This window comes from Delphinus delphis, chromosome 7 (assembly GCF_949987515.2).
Source record: "Delphinus delphis chromosome 7, mDelDel1.2, whole genome shotgun sequence".
Lineage (NCBI taxonomy): Eukaryota > Metazoa > Chordata > Mammalia > Artiodactyla > Delphinidae > Delphinus > Delphinus delphis.
Window position 1 is genome coordinate 32,533,846 of NC_082689.1, and position 16,141 is coordinate 32,549,986.

The 16,141-nt window shown below is 37.6% G+C and overlaps 1 protein-coding gene across 2 annotated transcripts in view; it reads right to left on the bottom strand.

Moving 5' to 3' along the window:
- The window catches only part of CYP20A1 (cytochrome P450 family 20 subfamily A member 1), an 80,390-nt gene that overhangs the window by 13,719 nt on the left and 50,530 nt on the right, over positions 1-16,141 (bottom strand). For both annotated transcript variants that reach the window (XM_060016262.2, XM_060016261.2), the window contains exons 10-12: positions 12,422-12,533; positions 11,203-11,267; positions 73-162 (exon numbers count right to left, since the gene is read on the bottom strand). In XM_060016262.2, coding sequence (XP_059872245.1) covers positions 73-162; positions 11,203-11,267; positions 12,422-12,533 — 267 coding nt within the window. The remainder of the gene's footprint in view (positions 1-72; positions 163-11,202; positions 11,268-12,421; positions 12,534-16,141) is intronic.

Genomic DNA, 16,141 nt, shown 5'->3' on the forward strand with positions numbered 1-16,141 from the left:
ACAGTGATAAACAAAATTATAAGTACAAAGTCTAGCATCTTTTCTTTCTTTTTCGTTTCTCTATCATCTCACCTCAGCTCTGGGCATTCCTGTGTGCCTGAGAATCCAAGCAAGGAGAAAGTCTTCATTACCGATTCATCATCAAACCGCTCTGGATCAAACCTAAAAAGAAGATTTGGGCCTGATCACAATAGAGTTCCACTGGCATGGTACGTATTTACACTATAAGAACACGGGTATGTAATAAAGTTTTAAAACTACTGAAGATAGAAACTGCTCTCACATTATATTTAAATTTGACCTTTTATGTTCCCAAACTATTGAACATATATTACATCTTTTTTTGCTTACTTTTATTACTTCTATTTTATTTATTTATTTATTTATTTATTTTTTGGCTGCACTGGGTCTTCCTTGCCGTGAGCAGGCCTTCTCTAGTTGCAGCGAGCGAGGGCTACTCTTCACTGTGGTGCGGAAGCTTCTCATTGAGGTGGCTTCTCTTGTTGCGAAACACGGGCTCGAGGCGCACGGGCTTCAGTAGTGGCAGTACGCAGGCTCAGTAGTTGTGGCTCGCGGGCTCTAGAGTGCAGGCTCAGTAGTTGTGCACACGCTTAGTTGCTCTGCGGCATGTGGGATCTTCAGGACCAGGGATTGAACCCGTGTCCCCTGCATTGGCAGGCATATTCTTAATCATTGCACCACCAGGGAAACCCCTACTTCTAAAGAATAGATGCAAAATACATTTCTCTAGAATCATCGAGGAATGAAACTGTAACATGCAACTACATCATTTATGAGATTTAAGGATAAATTTATGAGATTTAAGGATAAATAATTTAAGGATAAATTAAGGATAAATTTAAGGATAAATAAATTTAGTCTGGAGACACCAGACTACAATTTCTATTAATCAATTAAATGAGACCCAGACTTATTAATAAGTGAGGGAAATGAAGAGGCTAAGAAGGATCTTTTATTGTACAGAAGTTTACTCTGTAAAAAGTCAATGGGAGCAATAACACTCTAATAAAGATGTTTAAAAAAAAAAGTCAATGAGGAAATGGATATATTAAACGAAAACAACCCACCCACCAAGGAGCATAAAAATTCCCCTCAAAAACAAGTGTTTTTAAAAGATCTAAACTCTGAGAAAAAGAAAAAGAATCCTGCTTTCATTGCCCTTTTTAAAAAGTGTAAATTACCTTTCACTTTTGGAATATACTATACTTATATTACAGTCCATATAAAAAACTGTATCAAATTTAATCAGCCTTTCCTTTTGTAAACTATCTTGAAAATTGAGACCCTAAATGTTTACTTCAAGATACCTATGTTTCCAGATTAAAAGGGAATCAAACTTGATTTTTCCAACTACTTTTTTTAATCTTTATTTTATATTGGAGTACAGTTGATTTACAATGTTGTGTTCAATTCAAGTGTACAGCAAAGTGATTCAGTTATACATACACATATATCTATTTTTTTAGAATCCTTTCCCATATAGGTTACTACAGAATATTGATTAGAGTTTCCCATGCTATACAGTAAGTTCTTGTTAATTATCTATTTTACATACAGTAGTCTGTATATGTTAATCCCAACCCCCTAGTTTATCCCTCCGCCCCGCACCTTTCCCCTTTAGTAACCCTAAGTTTGTTTTCTAAGTCTGTGAGTCTGTTTCTGTGTTGTAAAAAAGTTCACTTGTATCACTCTTTTAGATTCCACATATAAGTGATATCATATGATATTTATCTTTCTCTGTCTGACTTACTTTATTTAGTATGATAATCTCTAGGTCCTTTCATGTTGCTGCAAATGGCATTATTTCAGACTTTTTTTTATGGCTGAGTAATATTCCATTGTATATATGTACCACATCTTCTTTATCCATTCCTCTGTCAAGGGATACTTACCTTGCTTCCATGTCTTGGCTACTGTAAACAGTGCTACAATGAACACTGGGGTGTATGTATCTTTTCGAATTATGGTTTTCTCCGGATATATGCCTAGGAGTGGTATTGCTGGCTCATATGGCAACCCTATTTTTAGGTTTTAAGGAATCCCCATACTGTTCTTCATAGTGGCTGCACTAATTTACATTTCCATCAACAGTGTGGGAGGGTTCCTTTCTCTCCACACCTTCTCCAGCATTTATTGTTTGGAGACTTTTGATGATGGCCATTCTGACCGGTGTGAGGTAATACCTCACTGTAGTTTTGATTTCCATTTCTCTAATAATTAGCTATGTTGAGCATATTTTCAAGTGCTTTTTAGTCATCTTCACTAACAACGAAAGATCAGAAAGAGAAATTAAGTAAACAATTCCATTTACCATTGCATCAAAAAGAATAAAATACCTTGGAATAAACCTATCTAAGGAGGCAAAAGACCTGTACTCCAATGACTATAAGATGCTGATGAAAGAAACTGAAGATGACACAAACAGATGGATATACCACATTCTTGGATTGAAAGAATCAATATTGTCAAAATGATTATACTACACAAGGTAATCTACAGATTCAATGCAATCCCTATCAAATTACCAATGGTATTTTTTGCATACACAGAACAAAAAAATTTTTAATTTGTATGGAAACACAAAAGACCCCAGATAGCCAAAGCGATCTTGAGAAAGAAAAATGGAGCTGGAGGAATCAGGTTCCCTGACCTCTGACTATAAAGCTACAGTAAGCAAAACAGTATGGTACTGGCACAAAGACAGACCTGGAGAGCAATGGGACAGGATAGAAAGCCCAGAAATAAACCTGAGCACCTATGGTCAATTAATCTATGACAAAGGAGGCAAGAATATACAATGGAGAAGAGACAGTCTCTTCAACAAGTGGTGCTGGGAAAACTGGACAGCTACGTGTAAAAGAATGAAATTTAAACCTTCTCTACCACCATACACAAAAATAAATTCAAAATGGATTAAAGACCTAAATGTAAAACCAGATACCATAAAACTCTTAGAGGAAAACATAGGCAGAACACTCCTTGACATAAATCACAGCAATATCTTTTTGGCTCCACCTCCTAGAGTAATGAAAATAAAAACAAAAACTAACAAATGGGACTTAATTAAACTTAAAAGCTTTTGCAGAAAAAAGGAAACCATAAACAAAATGAAAAGACAACCCACAGAATGGAAGAAAATATTTGCAAATGATGTGACCAACAAGGGATTAATCTCCAAAATATACAAACAGCTCATGCAGCTCAATATCAGAAAGAGAAACAACCCAATCAAAAAATGGGCAGAAGATTTAAATAGACATTTCTCCAAAGAAGACATACAGACGTCCAACTATTTTATGAAATACCTCACAATTTTAAGGATTAAAAATAAAATGAAAATGAAAAATAGATAATTTGGCCTCAAATGCTGAAGGATTTTTTAATCTAAAGTTTTTCAGCTTTATTGATTTATAACTGCAAAACTGTAATATATTTAAAGTGCACTACCATGTTGTTTTGGTTACTAAAGCTTGGTAACATAGTTTGAAATCAGGAAGTGTGATGCCTCCAGCTTTGTTCATTTTTCTCAAGATTGCTTTGGCTATTCTGGGTCTTTAGTGGTTCTGTGAATTTAAGGATTGTTTATTCTATTTCTATAAAAATTGACATTCGGATTTGGACAGGGATTGTACTGAATCTGTAAATTGCTTTGTCTAGTAGGGACATTTTAACAATATTAATTCTTCCAATCCATGAACACAGATTATCTTTCTATTTATTTGGGTTTTCTTCTATTATTTTCATCAATATTTTAGTTTTCAGAGTACAGATCTTTCATCTATTTGAATTTAATCCTAAGTATTTTACTATTTTTGATGCTATTGTAAATGGGATTGCTGTCTTAACTTTTCTTTCTGATAATTTGTTGTCAGTGTATAGAAAAGCAACTGACTTTTTTATATTGGTTTTGAATCATGAAACTTTACTGAATTCATTTATTAATTCTAACAGTTTTTGGTGGAATCTTTAAGGTTATCTATGTATAATATCATGTCATCTCCAAGTAAAGGCAATTTTACTTCTGCCTTTCTGATTTTATTTCCTTTTCTTTCCTAATTGCTCTGGCTAGGACTTCTAATATCATGTTGAATGAAAGTGGTGAGAGTGGGTATCCTTGTCTTGTTCCTGATCTTAGAGGAAGACCTTTCATCATTTCACCCTTGAGTATGCTGTTAGCTATAGGCATGTCAATATATGGCCTTTATTATGTTGAAGCACATTCCTTCTATACCTAATTTGTTGAGTTTTTAATCATGAAAAGATATTTACTTTTGGCAAAAGCTTTTTCTGTATCTACTGAGATGATCATACAGTTTTGTTTTGTTTTTTGTTGTTTTTGATTTTTTTGGCAGTACGCGGGCCTCTCACTGTTGTGGCCTCTCCCGTTGCGGAGCACAGGTTCCGGACGTGCAGGCTCAGCGGCCATGGCTCACGGGCCCAGCCGCTCTGCGGCATGAGGGATCTTCCCGGACCGGGGCACGAACCTGTGTCCCCTGCGTCGGCACGCGGACTCTCAACCACTGCGCCACCAGGGAAGCCCACCCTATGTATTTTGATCGGAAAATTTAGTCCATTTATGTTTAAAGAAACTATTAATAGGTATGGATGTACTAATGCCATTTGGTGAACTGTTTTCCAGCAGTTTTGTAGTTCCTTTGTTCCTTTCTTCCTCTGTGATTTCATGATTTTCTACAGTGGGATGCTTTGAGTCCTTTCTCTTTATACACTGTGTATTTACTATATAGGTTTTGCTTTGTGGTTACAAGGATGATTACATAAAATATATTATGGTTATAACTGTCTATTTTAATCTGATAACAACTTAATTTCAAATGCATTGAAAAGCTCTACATTTTCACATTTCCCCCAATATTTTATGTTTCTAATGTCACATTTTACATCTTTTTATACAGTGTATCATTAATAAATTATTGCATTTAAATACTTTTGTATTTTAACCTTTATACTACAGTTATAAGTGATTTACCCACGACCATTACAATATTTGAGTATTCATATTAACTATGTATTTACCTTTACCAATGAATTTTATACTTTTATATGTTTTCATGTCACTAATTAGCATCCTTTCATTTGAGCTTGAATAACTCCCTTTAACATTTCAGCTTTTGTTTTTCTAGGAGACTCTTTACCTCTCCTTCAATTCTGAAGGACAATTTTGCCAGGTAGTGTATTCTTGATTGGCAATTTTTTTCTCTTAGCACTCTGGATTTATCAGCCCACTCCCTTCTGGCCTGCAAGGTTTCTGTTGAAAAATCTGCTGAGTGTCTCATGTGGGTTCCCTTGTACATAACATGTTGCTTTTCTCTTGCTTCTTTTAAAATTCCCTCTTTGTCTTTAACTTCTGACAATTTAATTATGATGTGTGTCAGTGTGTGTCTCTTTAGATTCATCTTTTTTGGTACTCTTCAGGCTTCCTGGATCTGGATGTCTGTTTCTTTTCCCAGACAGGGAAGTTTTCAGCCATTATTTCTTTGAATATACTTTCTTTGTCCCTTTCTCTCTCTCTTCTCCTTCTTGGACAACTATAATGTGTATATTGGACTACCTGATGATATCCCATAAGTCCCTTAAGCTATATTCACTCTTCATTTTTCTTTTTGCAACTCTGATGAATTCCACTGCCCTGCCTTTAAATCTGCTGATCCTGTCTTCCACTTCATCTAATCTGCTGTTAAACCCTTGTAATGAATTTTTCAATTCAGTTACTGTATTTTTTTTTTTTTTTTTGCGGTACACGGGCCTCTCACTGTTGCGGCCTCTCCCGTTGCGGAGCACAGGCTCCGGACGCGCAGGCTCAGCGGCCATGGCTCACGGGCTTAGCCGCTCCGCAACATGTGGGATCTTCCTGGACCAGGGCACGAACCCGTGTCCCCTGCATCGACAGGTGGACTCTCAACCACTGCGCCACCAGGGAAGCCCCAGTTACTGTATTCTTAAGCTCTATGATTTCTGTTTGGTACATTTTTATATTTTCTATCTCTTCACTGAAATTATCATTTTGTTCATGCACTGCTCTCCTGACCTTCGTGAGCAATCTTTATGACCATTATATTGAATTCTTTTATTAGGTACATCACTTATCTCCATTTCATTAAGATCAGTTTCTGGAAATTTATCTTGCTCTTTTGTTTGGAACATAGTCCCCTGTTTCTTCATTTTCCATGACTCCTTGTGTTGGTTTCTTTATATCAGATAAAACATTTTTCTACTTCATAATGCAACGTGAAAACTCTGAGAAAATGTTATTACCGGGCATCTTGGAACTGAGCACTTGTACAGGATGGAACATCTGTCAGCAGATCTCAGGAAACTGGAAGCAAAGATTTTTCTTAGGCTTAAGGTTCATAGTCCTGATATTGTTCCTCAGAAGGCATTTCATAAGCCTCACTGTCAGGATCCAAGGGCGTATCTTCCAGAATTCCTTCCTGGGGGGCTCCTTCTTCACTCGGGCTAATATGAAGGTGTAAGCAGGGCTGCACTTCTTTCTGGAGGTTCTAGAGTAGAAATCATTTCCTTGTGTGTTCCAGCTTCCTATGTTTGCCCAATTCCTTGGCATATGGCTTTTCATGGAAAGCCAGCAATGGCTGTTCCAGTCTTTCTCCAGTGTCATCACTTTACAGCAGACTATTTTATCTAGTAAAATAGACTGCTGTCACAGTCTTGTGTAGGAGATGAAGCTCATTAATTAGCCTAGCCTGACTTCCTGGTTGCCTCTTAAACATCTGTGATTGTCTAACCTGCTGTCTTTGTTCACAGTTGCTCCCAGTAGTTGAGGGTATGTCATGACCTGTCAGTGTCCAAAAGGAGAGGATCACAGTCAGCACCTATACACAGGCTGATAAGAAGATGGACTGCCAGGCAACAGGTAAGGATGTATGTAGTCAAACTGCTTCCAAGGAGAAACTGGGAGATGTACGTTTTTATCTGCTCCCTCTGTGCTGAGCCTGGGTGTATAGCCACAGGGGGTGTTCCTGCACCCATTTAAAAACTGTTTGTTTCTTTACTATAACCTTGTGGAACTTGTAAATGCAAGTCCCATAAGCTATCACAGCTGGGTGATGGGGGCCTGTCCCTTAGGTGGCAGATATAAAAGCTGGACTGCTAGATGTGTGGACAAGCTCCTTCCTGGGAGATACTTGCAAGCTGGATTTATTGTTGGCGTAAAGTTGGGGGGAGAAGGTGAGGAAAGTACCCATCAGCTCTTCTGGGGTCCAGAAGATCACAGTCAACACCTGGATGGTGGTAATTAGAAGCCAGACCCTCAGCCAACAGCTTGTGAGGTATGTAGTCAAACTCCTTCCAGAGAAAGACTGGGAGATGGGCATTTTTGCCTGCTCCCTCTGCACTGAAAGGTGGGTGCTAACCACAAATACCTCCATGCCCATTAACATATGCTTCTTTGTTTGCTATAGTCCCGTAGGACTTATGAATGCAAGATGTACTAGCTATCAGAGCTATGAGATTTAGGGCATATCCCTCCCTTGCATGGCAGCCATAAAAGTTGGGACACTAGATGTCTGTGCAAGGGAGATGCTGGCGACCTGGTTTTATTGTTGGAGTGAACCAGAAGGAGAAGGGTGGAGGTGTGTCCACTGACTCCCCCAGGGTCCGGGGAGGATCACAGCCAGTATACCCAGACGCATGCCAATTAGAAGCTAGACCTTCAGGCAGCAGCTTGTAAAGTAGGTAGTCAACCTCCTTCAGAGAAAGACTGGGAGACAGGTATTTTTTCCTGTTCCCTCTATGCTGAACCCTATGGGGACAGCCATGATGAATGCTTCTGCTCACGCTATGCTCCCATTAAGAACTGCTTCTTTTGTTTGCTACAGTCCTGTGGGACTCATGAATGCAAGCCCAGATGGCTTTCGGAGGTAGATGTTTTAGGAGCCCACTCCTCAGGTGGGAGTCTTTAAAGCCAGGGCACTAAATGTGTGGTCCAAAGCCTTCAATCCGCAGGGAGAAGCTGGGACTTGGGGGTTCCCTCCTGACTGTATGGCACTGGGCTGGGGGTGGGGTTTATGGCAAGAATGTGTCTCATTCTTTTCTACCTGTTTCAATGTGGGTATTTTCTCATTTGCTCAATGTGTAGGAGTCACTCAGCTAGCTCCTGGATTTTTCTCAGAGGGAATTGCTCCATGTGTAGCTGTACATTCAATGCATCTGTGTGAGGAAGGAAATTCAGAAGCCTGCTATGTCACTATCTTGGTCCCAGTCCATACTGAGGTTTCTGAATGTTTGTCTTCATTCTTTTTTTTTTTTTTTGATTTTATTTATTTATTTTTGGCTGCATTGGGTCTTCCTTGCTGCATGTGGGCTTTCTCTACTTGCAGCGAGTGGCAGCTACTCTCTGTTGCAGTGCGCAGGCTTCTCATTGCAGTGGCTTCTCTTGTTGCGGAGCATGGGCTCTAGGCACGCAGGCTTCAGTAGTTGCAGCACGTGGCTTCACTAGTTGTGGCTCGCGGGCTCTAGAGCACAGGCTCAGTAGTTGTGGCACACAGGCTTAGTTGCTCCATGGCAAATGGGATCTTCCTGGACCAGGGATCGAACCCATGTCCTGTGCATTGGCAGGCGGATTCTTAACCACTGTGCCACCAGGGAAGTCATGTCTTCATTCTTTTCAGTTGAGAATTCTATTTCAGTCTGTTTTTTTAAAGTTGATAATATTTCATTATTTGGTATAGAGTAATATTTACATTATGATCCATTTAAGTCATAGAATTTGACCCAGGGTTTCTTCCTCTGAGATACTGCCAATACAATAATAATGTATTTCCATGCATTTATTTCTGTAAATAAATCATATCTAGACATTTTTCTATAGGGAGAATAAGGTAATGTCAGCTACTCACTCAAAAAAAACTTATAAAAACCACAATGAAATATCACCACATACCTATTAAAACAATTAAAATAAAAAATAGTGACAATAGTTAATGCTATTGAGGCTGCAGAGAAGCTGAATCTCTCAAAACACAGCTGCTAAGAATCTGAGAAAAATAGCCTGGCAGTTTCTTGCAAAATTAAATATGCACTAACCACATAACCCAGCAATCGTACTCTTGGGCATTTATCCTAAAAAATGAAACCCTATGTTCACACAAAACTTGTACACAGGGCTTCCCTGGTGGCGCAGTGGTTGAGAGTCCGCCTGCCGATGCAGGGGACACGGGTTCGTGCCCCGGTCCGGGAGGATCCCACATGCCGTGGAGCGTCTGGGCCCGTGAGCCATGGCCGCTGAGCCTGCGCTTCCGGAGCCTGTGCTCCGCAACAGGAGACGCCACAACAGTGAGAGGCCCGCATACCAGCAAAAAAAAAAAAAAACAAACAAACAAACAAACTTGTACACAGATGTTTATAACAGCTTTACTCCTAAAAGCAAAATACTGCAAACAAACCAAATGTCCTTCAGTGGGGTAAAGTTGAACAAACCCTGCACATCCATAAGATAGAATACTACTCAGCCATAAAAAGATATGCAACATCCTCTGTTGACCTCAAGAGCATTAAATATAGTGAAAAAAGTCAACCTCTTCATCTTCCTCTGTGTGACACATTTAAACTATAATTAATCAATTACCTCTACAGGGTCTATCTCAGTCTACGAACATTTTTGCTACTGTGAATTAGTCTCTCAAGGATCCTCTCAAGGTGCTGACACAAATGAATCTATGGACTTTTCACAAGGGATGGGTGATGAGCTGCACAACCTAAGAAAGCTTTTCCTTGGTATACAACATTATTAATAATATTTCTTAAATTTGACTGCAATTGATTCGTAAAAATGATTTCCACATTTTAGCAGATATTCCTTTCAGTATTTTCAATCTGTAATCTAGATTCTCTGAGTGCTCTGAGGATAGGAATAGTGTCAAAAGTTCCAGCAAAGTTCTTATGCTTTTCGCATTACACCTAAAGTTTATCAAAAACTTGGCATTTTTCCACATGAAATTTTTTTAAGGTTTTAAAATTTGAAATTTTCATTTTTTATAATTATAAGCATACTTTTTTTAAACCAATGTATATCTTTAATTTTGCTACAAAAGCCCCTTGGAATATAAAATTTACTTCATTTTTACAGAAGATTTTGAAGGACTGCTATTTCATTTATTAATAGATTCTCCTTTAATGTCACTGTAATATTAAAAACTAAAATGATAGGAACACTGAAAATGTCCCATCCTTATATTCCAGAAGTAGGTTTTTCTAGTACTTCAACCATGCCATCAACTCTGTCCCCTGCATTTCACACAGCTTTTAGTCCCAATCAACTCAATGAATAACCTTCTTCAGGGCAGTAAATCTTAACCCATTTCTTTAAGGTGGATTTACCAGATGCCTACCTAAGAGGCAAACAATATCAACTTTATTCTTCACCATTTCCCTCCCTTGCTGTTCTCACACATAACAATATACACACAACACCTATTTTCTGCATTCGACTAAAAGAGCTTAATAATTGAGACCAAAAGAAGGAAAATAAAGAAACTGCACAACCAATACCCACTTACCAGGGCTTCCCTGGTGGTGCAGTGGTTGAGAATCCGCCTGCCATTGCAGGGGACATGGGTTCGAGACCTGGTACGGGAAGATCCCACATGCTGCAGAGCAACTAAGCCTGTGCACCACAACTACTGAGCCTGCACTCTAGAACCCACAAGGCACAACTACTGAGCTCACGTGTCACAACTACTGAAGCCCACATGCCTAGAGCCCATGCTCTACAACAAGAGAAACTAGTGTAATGAGAAGCCCGCGCACCAGAACAAAGAGTAGACCCACTCGCCATAACTAGAGAAAGCACGTGTGCAGCAACAAAGACCCAACACAGCCAAAAATAAAATTAAGTAATTAATTTAAAAATACCCACTTATCAGTAAAATAACTCCAAAATACCATTGAAATTAAAGAATAATTGTAGAGATTAAGTAATTAAATAGATCTTAGGATAGAAGTGGTAATAGGAGAGACAAAGGGTAGCAGACAGTAGATTCATGAAAGAAAAAGCAGTGAGCAGAAGATACACAGGGAAGGCAGTGGCTTTCTTTTGTTGTATGCTTGTTACATATTGAATTTTCTCCTCAAAACTTAAAAAGGAACACAAAACTTGCAAATACATAAAAATCAATAATTGCAAAGACAATGACAGAAATTTCATACTTGTATGGTGATGGCCAAGTACTGGGATCCTGAAGCACCACTCCAAGGGCATAAAGGACAAGGGTCTGCAAAAAAAAATTACTCTAGTTATTCAAGGTCTAACAGAGACAAAATGATGCCCAGAAAGCCAACTTATCTAAATGCTCTTTTAATATAGATAGTGAATAAAAAATAAAAAATAAAATAATAGAGGAAAACACAGGCCATTATTTTGGTGATCTCACAGTGGGAAGGATGAGCATGTCACAAAATATCGAAGCCATAAAGGAATAACAAACTTCACTACATGAAAATTTAAAACCTGTATCCAGTAAAAATAAAACAAAAAACACACCATAAAACAAGCAGAAGATAAATAAGACAGGAAAAAAAATTTGCCATATAAGTGACAGAATTAATATGTATAATATACAAAAAGACATATAAACTCACTAGAAAGAAGTTAAAGGAAATACAAACTGTTAATATATATATGGAAAGCTGTTCAATCTCTCCAATGATCAGGGGAAAGTAAATTAAGAGACAATTTTTCATATAAGAGTCATAAATCCAGATGTGGTAAGAATATGGAAAGGAAAAACATTCTCATACACTGTTGCTCAAAGTAAAAACTGCCTTGTAGAGGGCAATTTAAATTTTACACACATGTGCTGTTTGGCCCCCAAACTCCTTTTCTAAGGCTCTCGCAATACCAGTACAAGTATACAATTTGTAAAAATGAAAAAAATTAACGTCAATCTAAATTTCCATCAATGGGGACTGCTTAAATAAATTACGGTACATTCATACAATGCAATACTATGCGTCCATTAAAAATAACGAGTTGGATCCACAGTAAGTGCCAGTTGTATCGATTGCCATGGTACACTCAATAAAAGAAAATTAAAGAATACACAGAGTACTCTTTCACATATGAATTTGGTTTTAAAAATACATACGTATACATGTATATACACACAGAGTAATACATATATACAGAAAAAGACCTACAAAATAAACACTAAACTATTCACAGTAGTACGTGTGGAGAAATGAGCCTTTCTTTTATATTGTTTGAACTTTAAAACAAGCACATATTATTTTGTCATTTAAAACACGTGTCTTTGATTTAATAATAGGCAACATTTTTTGGACACTTTAAACAATAAAATTTAAAAACACACACTAACAGAGTTGAAAAGAATAACTGAATGGGTTAAGTATACCAAATGTTTCCTACCTCCCTAGGAATGATAAATTTGTCAATTTTTCCTTCAATATCTTGAAGCCGGGCAGAAACTGGCGTCAGTGTGGCAGTCCGAACAGTTTCACAAAGTACTTGCCGACAATACCTGTTTAAAAAAATTTGTTTTTGAAGATCTTTATTTTGGGAGAGGCAGTTTGAAATGTATATACATTTTAAAGTGTCATTCAACAATTTTCATAACCTTCCTAATTTGAAATAGTCATATCATAACTCTTATTTGCTTAAAATACATTATATATTAGACGTATATAAAGTCCAGGTTGAGTAAGGATTTAAACAAATAAAAACAACTTTAAAAGTACCAGAAGAAAACTCGAAACAATATTTTTAAAATTTTTGAGTAGAAACGCCTTTTTTTTTTTCTTTGCGGTACGCGGGCCTCTTACTGTTGTGGCCTCTCCCGTTGCAGAGCGCAGGCTCAGCGGCCATGGCTCACGGGCCTAGCTGCTCCGCAGCATGTGGGATCTTCCCGGACCGGGGCACAAACCCATGTCCCCTGCATCAGCAGGCGGACTCTCAACCACTGCGCCACCAGGGAAGCCCCCAACGTCTTTTATTTTTAATAAAGGATTTAATAAAAATTTTAATAAAAGACTTTTCTACTTAAAAATTATAAAAATACTGAAACAATGAAGGATACCATAAAGAAAAACACAAATATTGAATGATATGACTATGGAAGTTTTTTTTTCATACTTGCAATCATCATAAGTAAAATTAAAAGCTAAGAAGGAAAAATATTTACAGTAAATATATCCTTAATGCATCAAAGCTCTTTAAAAATTCATAATTAAAATGATCAAATACCCCAATAGAAATATGGACAGAAAATATAAAAAGCAAACCACAAAAACAAAGAAAAAATGCAAATGGCCTGGAAACCTAAGAAATGATACTCAACCTCATTAACAATGGAAAGATTGCCAATCAAAGCGAATTTTTTTACCTGACAGATTAGCAAAGATGAACAAGAGTACTGTCACAGACAAACACTAACAAAAAATAAGGAAAAGGACATTCATATTCAGTTGGTGGAAGTATAAATTGGTACAACCTTTCTGAAGGATAACTTGGCAATATATATGAAAATATGAAGTGTGCCTCCCAATGAGAATAAAAGTTAAAATGTATTGAAATCTTGCTATGAGCCAGTTCTGTTACTTTCTATGCAGTATCTCATTTAATCCTTATAAGAAGCTCATGGATGCTATTAGTTTTTAATTTTACAGATTTTAAAAATGAGGCAATTGTTTAAAAGTGTACTGCAGGTAAGTGGTATTGGTAGGATTCAAACCCAAGTCTGTTACTCCATAGCCCCTAATCGTAAACACTACACTATTGCATATACTCTTAAATAATAATCTCATACAATGCAATACTATGCATCCATTAAAAATAACGAGTTGGATCCATAGTAAATGCCAGTTGAACCTTATTAATAGAAACAATCAGAAATATCAGCAAAGATGTAAGCATAGGAATGCTGATTTTTGTAATTTCTAAAAGCAACAAAAACAAGAGGAAACATCCTTTCCTCTTTGAACAAATATTTTTTGGGTACCTACTACATTAGAAGCACTGCATTAGATATTGAGCTACAACAGTGAACAAGACAGATACCCTCAAAGAATTTCAAAGTCTACTTGGCAGGGGAAGGGACGGAGGAAGGGACATCAAGAATGAACAATTAAAAAGCCACAGTATATTAAAAACGTAAATACAAAGAAAAAAAGGCAGAGTATAAAATAAATGTAGTTTATCATATGTAAATTATACTTCAATAAAGTTGATTAAAAATGATGGATGGCAAAGAAGTCAATGTCAGATCTCCTCAGTTTAGTTTAACATGGCTCTTCTGCACAACCAGTTGAGCGTATTCCTAGAAACACGGCTTCTTATTTAGGGTGCTATAGTCAGGAAGGCTTTGAAATTACTAGTGGAGTTGCTCCATTCCAGAAATTTCTCTGATTGTTCTGTTCTGGTTTCAGTAAATACAACAGCTCACAAATTATCTGATGATATTAATTGGAATTTTATAATAGTTCTCTCCAGCCTCTCTTTAACCTCTACTTCCTCTGTGGCCATAAAGTAAAAGAAGTAAAAAAAAAAAAAAGGGCACAGTAACTGTTATGATAAAGGAAGGTCAGGGTGTTAGGGGACACATGGCAAGAGCACCTAACTAGAGAAAGGACTTTGCAGAGAAATAAACACTTAGGCTGAGACCTGCAGAAAAAACTGGAGTTAGCTAGAGAAGGGAGGAAGAGAGAATCTCGACAAAAGCCAGAAGATAAAAAAGAGTGCTTTACATTTGAAGAAACAAAAGAATTTCGATACAGCTGAATCCAAGGGTATGAAGAGACACAAGTAATGAGATAAGGTGGGAGAGGAATGCAAGGCCTAGCTCCTGAAATGCCTTATAAGCTAAGCTGGTGAGTTTAAATTTTATCTTAAGGGCAACCAGAAGTCACTGAAGGATGTTAAGTCGGGGAGTCTGATCAGATATGACTCCCCAGATATAGAAAGATGACTAGCACAGTGATTCTCAACTTTGGCTACACATTAGAATCACCTGAGAAGCTTCTGAAAATTTCTGATGCCAAGAGATTGTTGGTTTGGGATTGGTCACAGGTTATGTGTATTTTAAGTAGTTGAAGCGATTACAGTGTACAGTCACAGGCTCCAACAGCAATCTGGAGAATGCATAGGAGGGAAGCAAATCCAAGGCTGTTGAAATATCCCAGACAAGTTGATGGTGCTCTAGGCAGTGGGGGCAATGGAAAGAACTAAAACTAAACTTCCAACTAAATGTTATTTGGAAAGCAAAATCAACAGAACTTAGTCACTGACTGGATGTGGAGTTACTACGTATAGGAACACTGCCCACAGCACACTTAGAGAAAAAATGGAATTTACAGAAGAGTTACATGTTTTGTATTTTTAAATGGTTTTAATTTTTTTGTGTTAAATACATATGTATATATGCATAGAAAAAGTCTGGAAAAACAATACAGATAGTTAACAATTATTATCTCTTTTACAAAGGACATTCACCTTCCACTTCATACACTTCTGTATTATAAAAACTTCAAAAAACAAGTATGTGGGAGGGAGGGAGATGTAAAGGGAAGAGATATGGGGATATATGTATAGCTGATTCACTCTGTTATAAAGCAGAAACTAACACACCATTGTAAAGCAATTATACTCCAATAAATGTTAAAAAATTTAAAAAATAAATTAAAAAAACAAGTATGTATTACTTTTAAAATTGTAATAAAGCGTCCTACATTTTAAAGAATTGGTAACAAAAGTCTCCCTGTGAAACCCATAGCTTCGAGTTCTTTCCAATGGCTGTATCCCTATCTTCTTTTCTATAGTTGAAAGATGATCCAAGGTAAGGGTGCTTGCTACCCAGTCTCAGACTTCCAACCCCCTAAGAAGTCACAGCTGTTATTTTTAAAAATCTTTTTAATTAAGGTATCACTTACATATAAAAAAAAGTATCTAGGGGCTACCCTGGTGGCGCAGTGGTTGAGAGTCCGCTTGCCGATGCAGGGGACACGGGTTCGTGTCCCGGTCCGGGAAGATCCCACACGCCGCGGAGTGGCTAGGCCCGTGAGCCATGGCCGCGGAGCCTGCGCGCCCGGAGCCTGTGCTCCGCAACGGGAGAGGCCACACAGTGAGAAGCCCGCG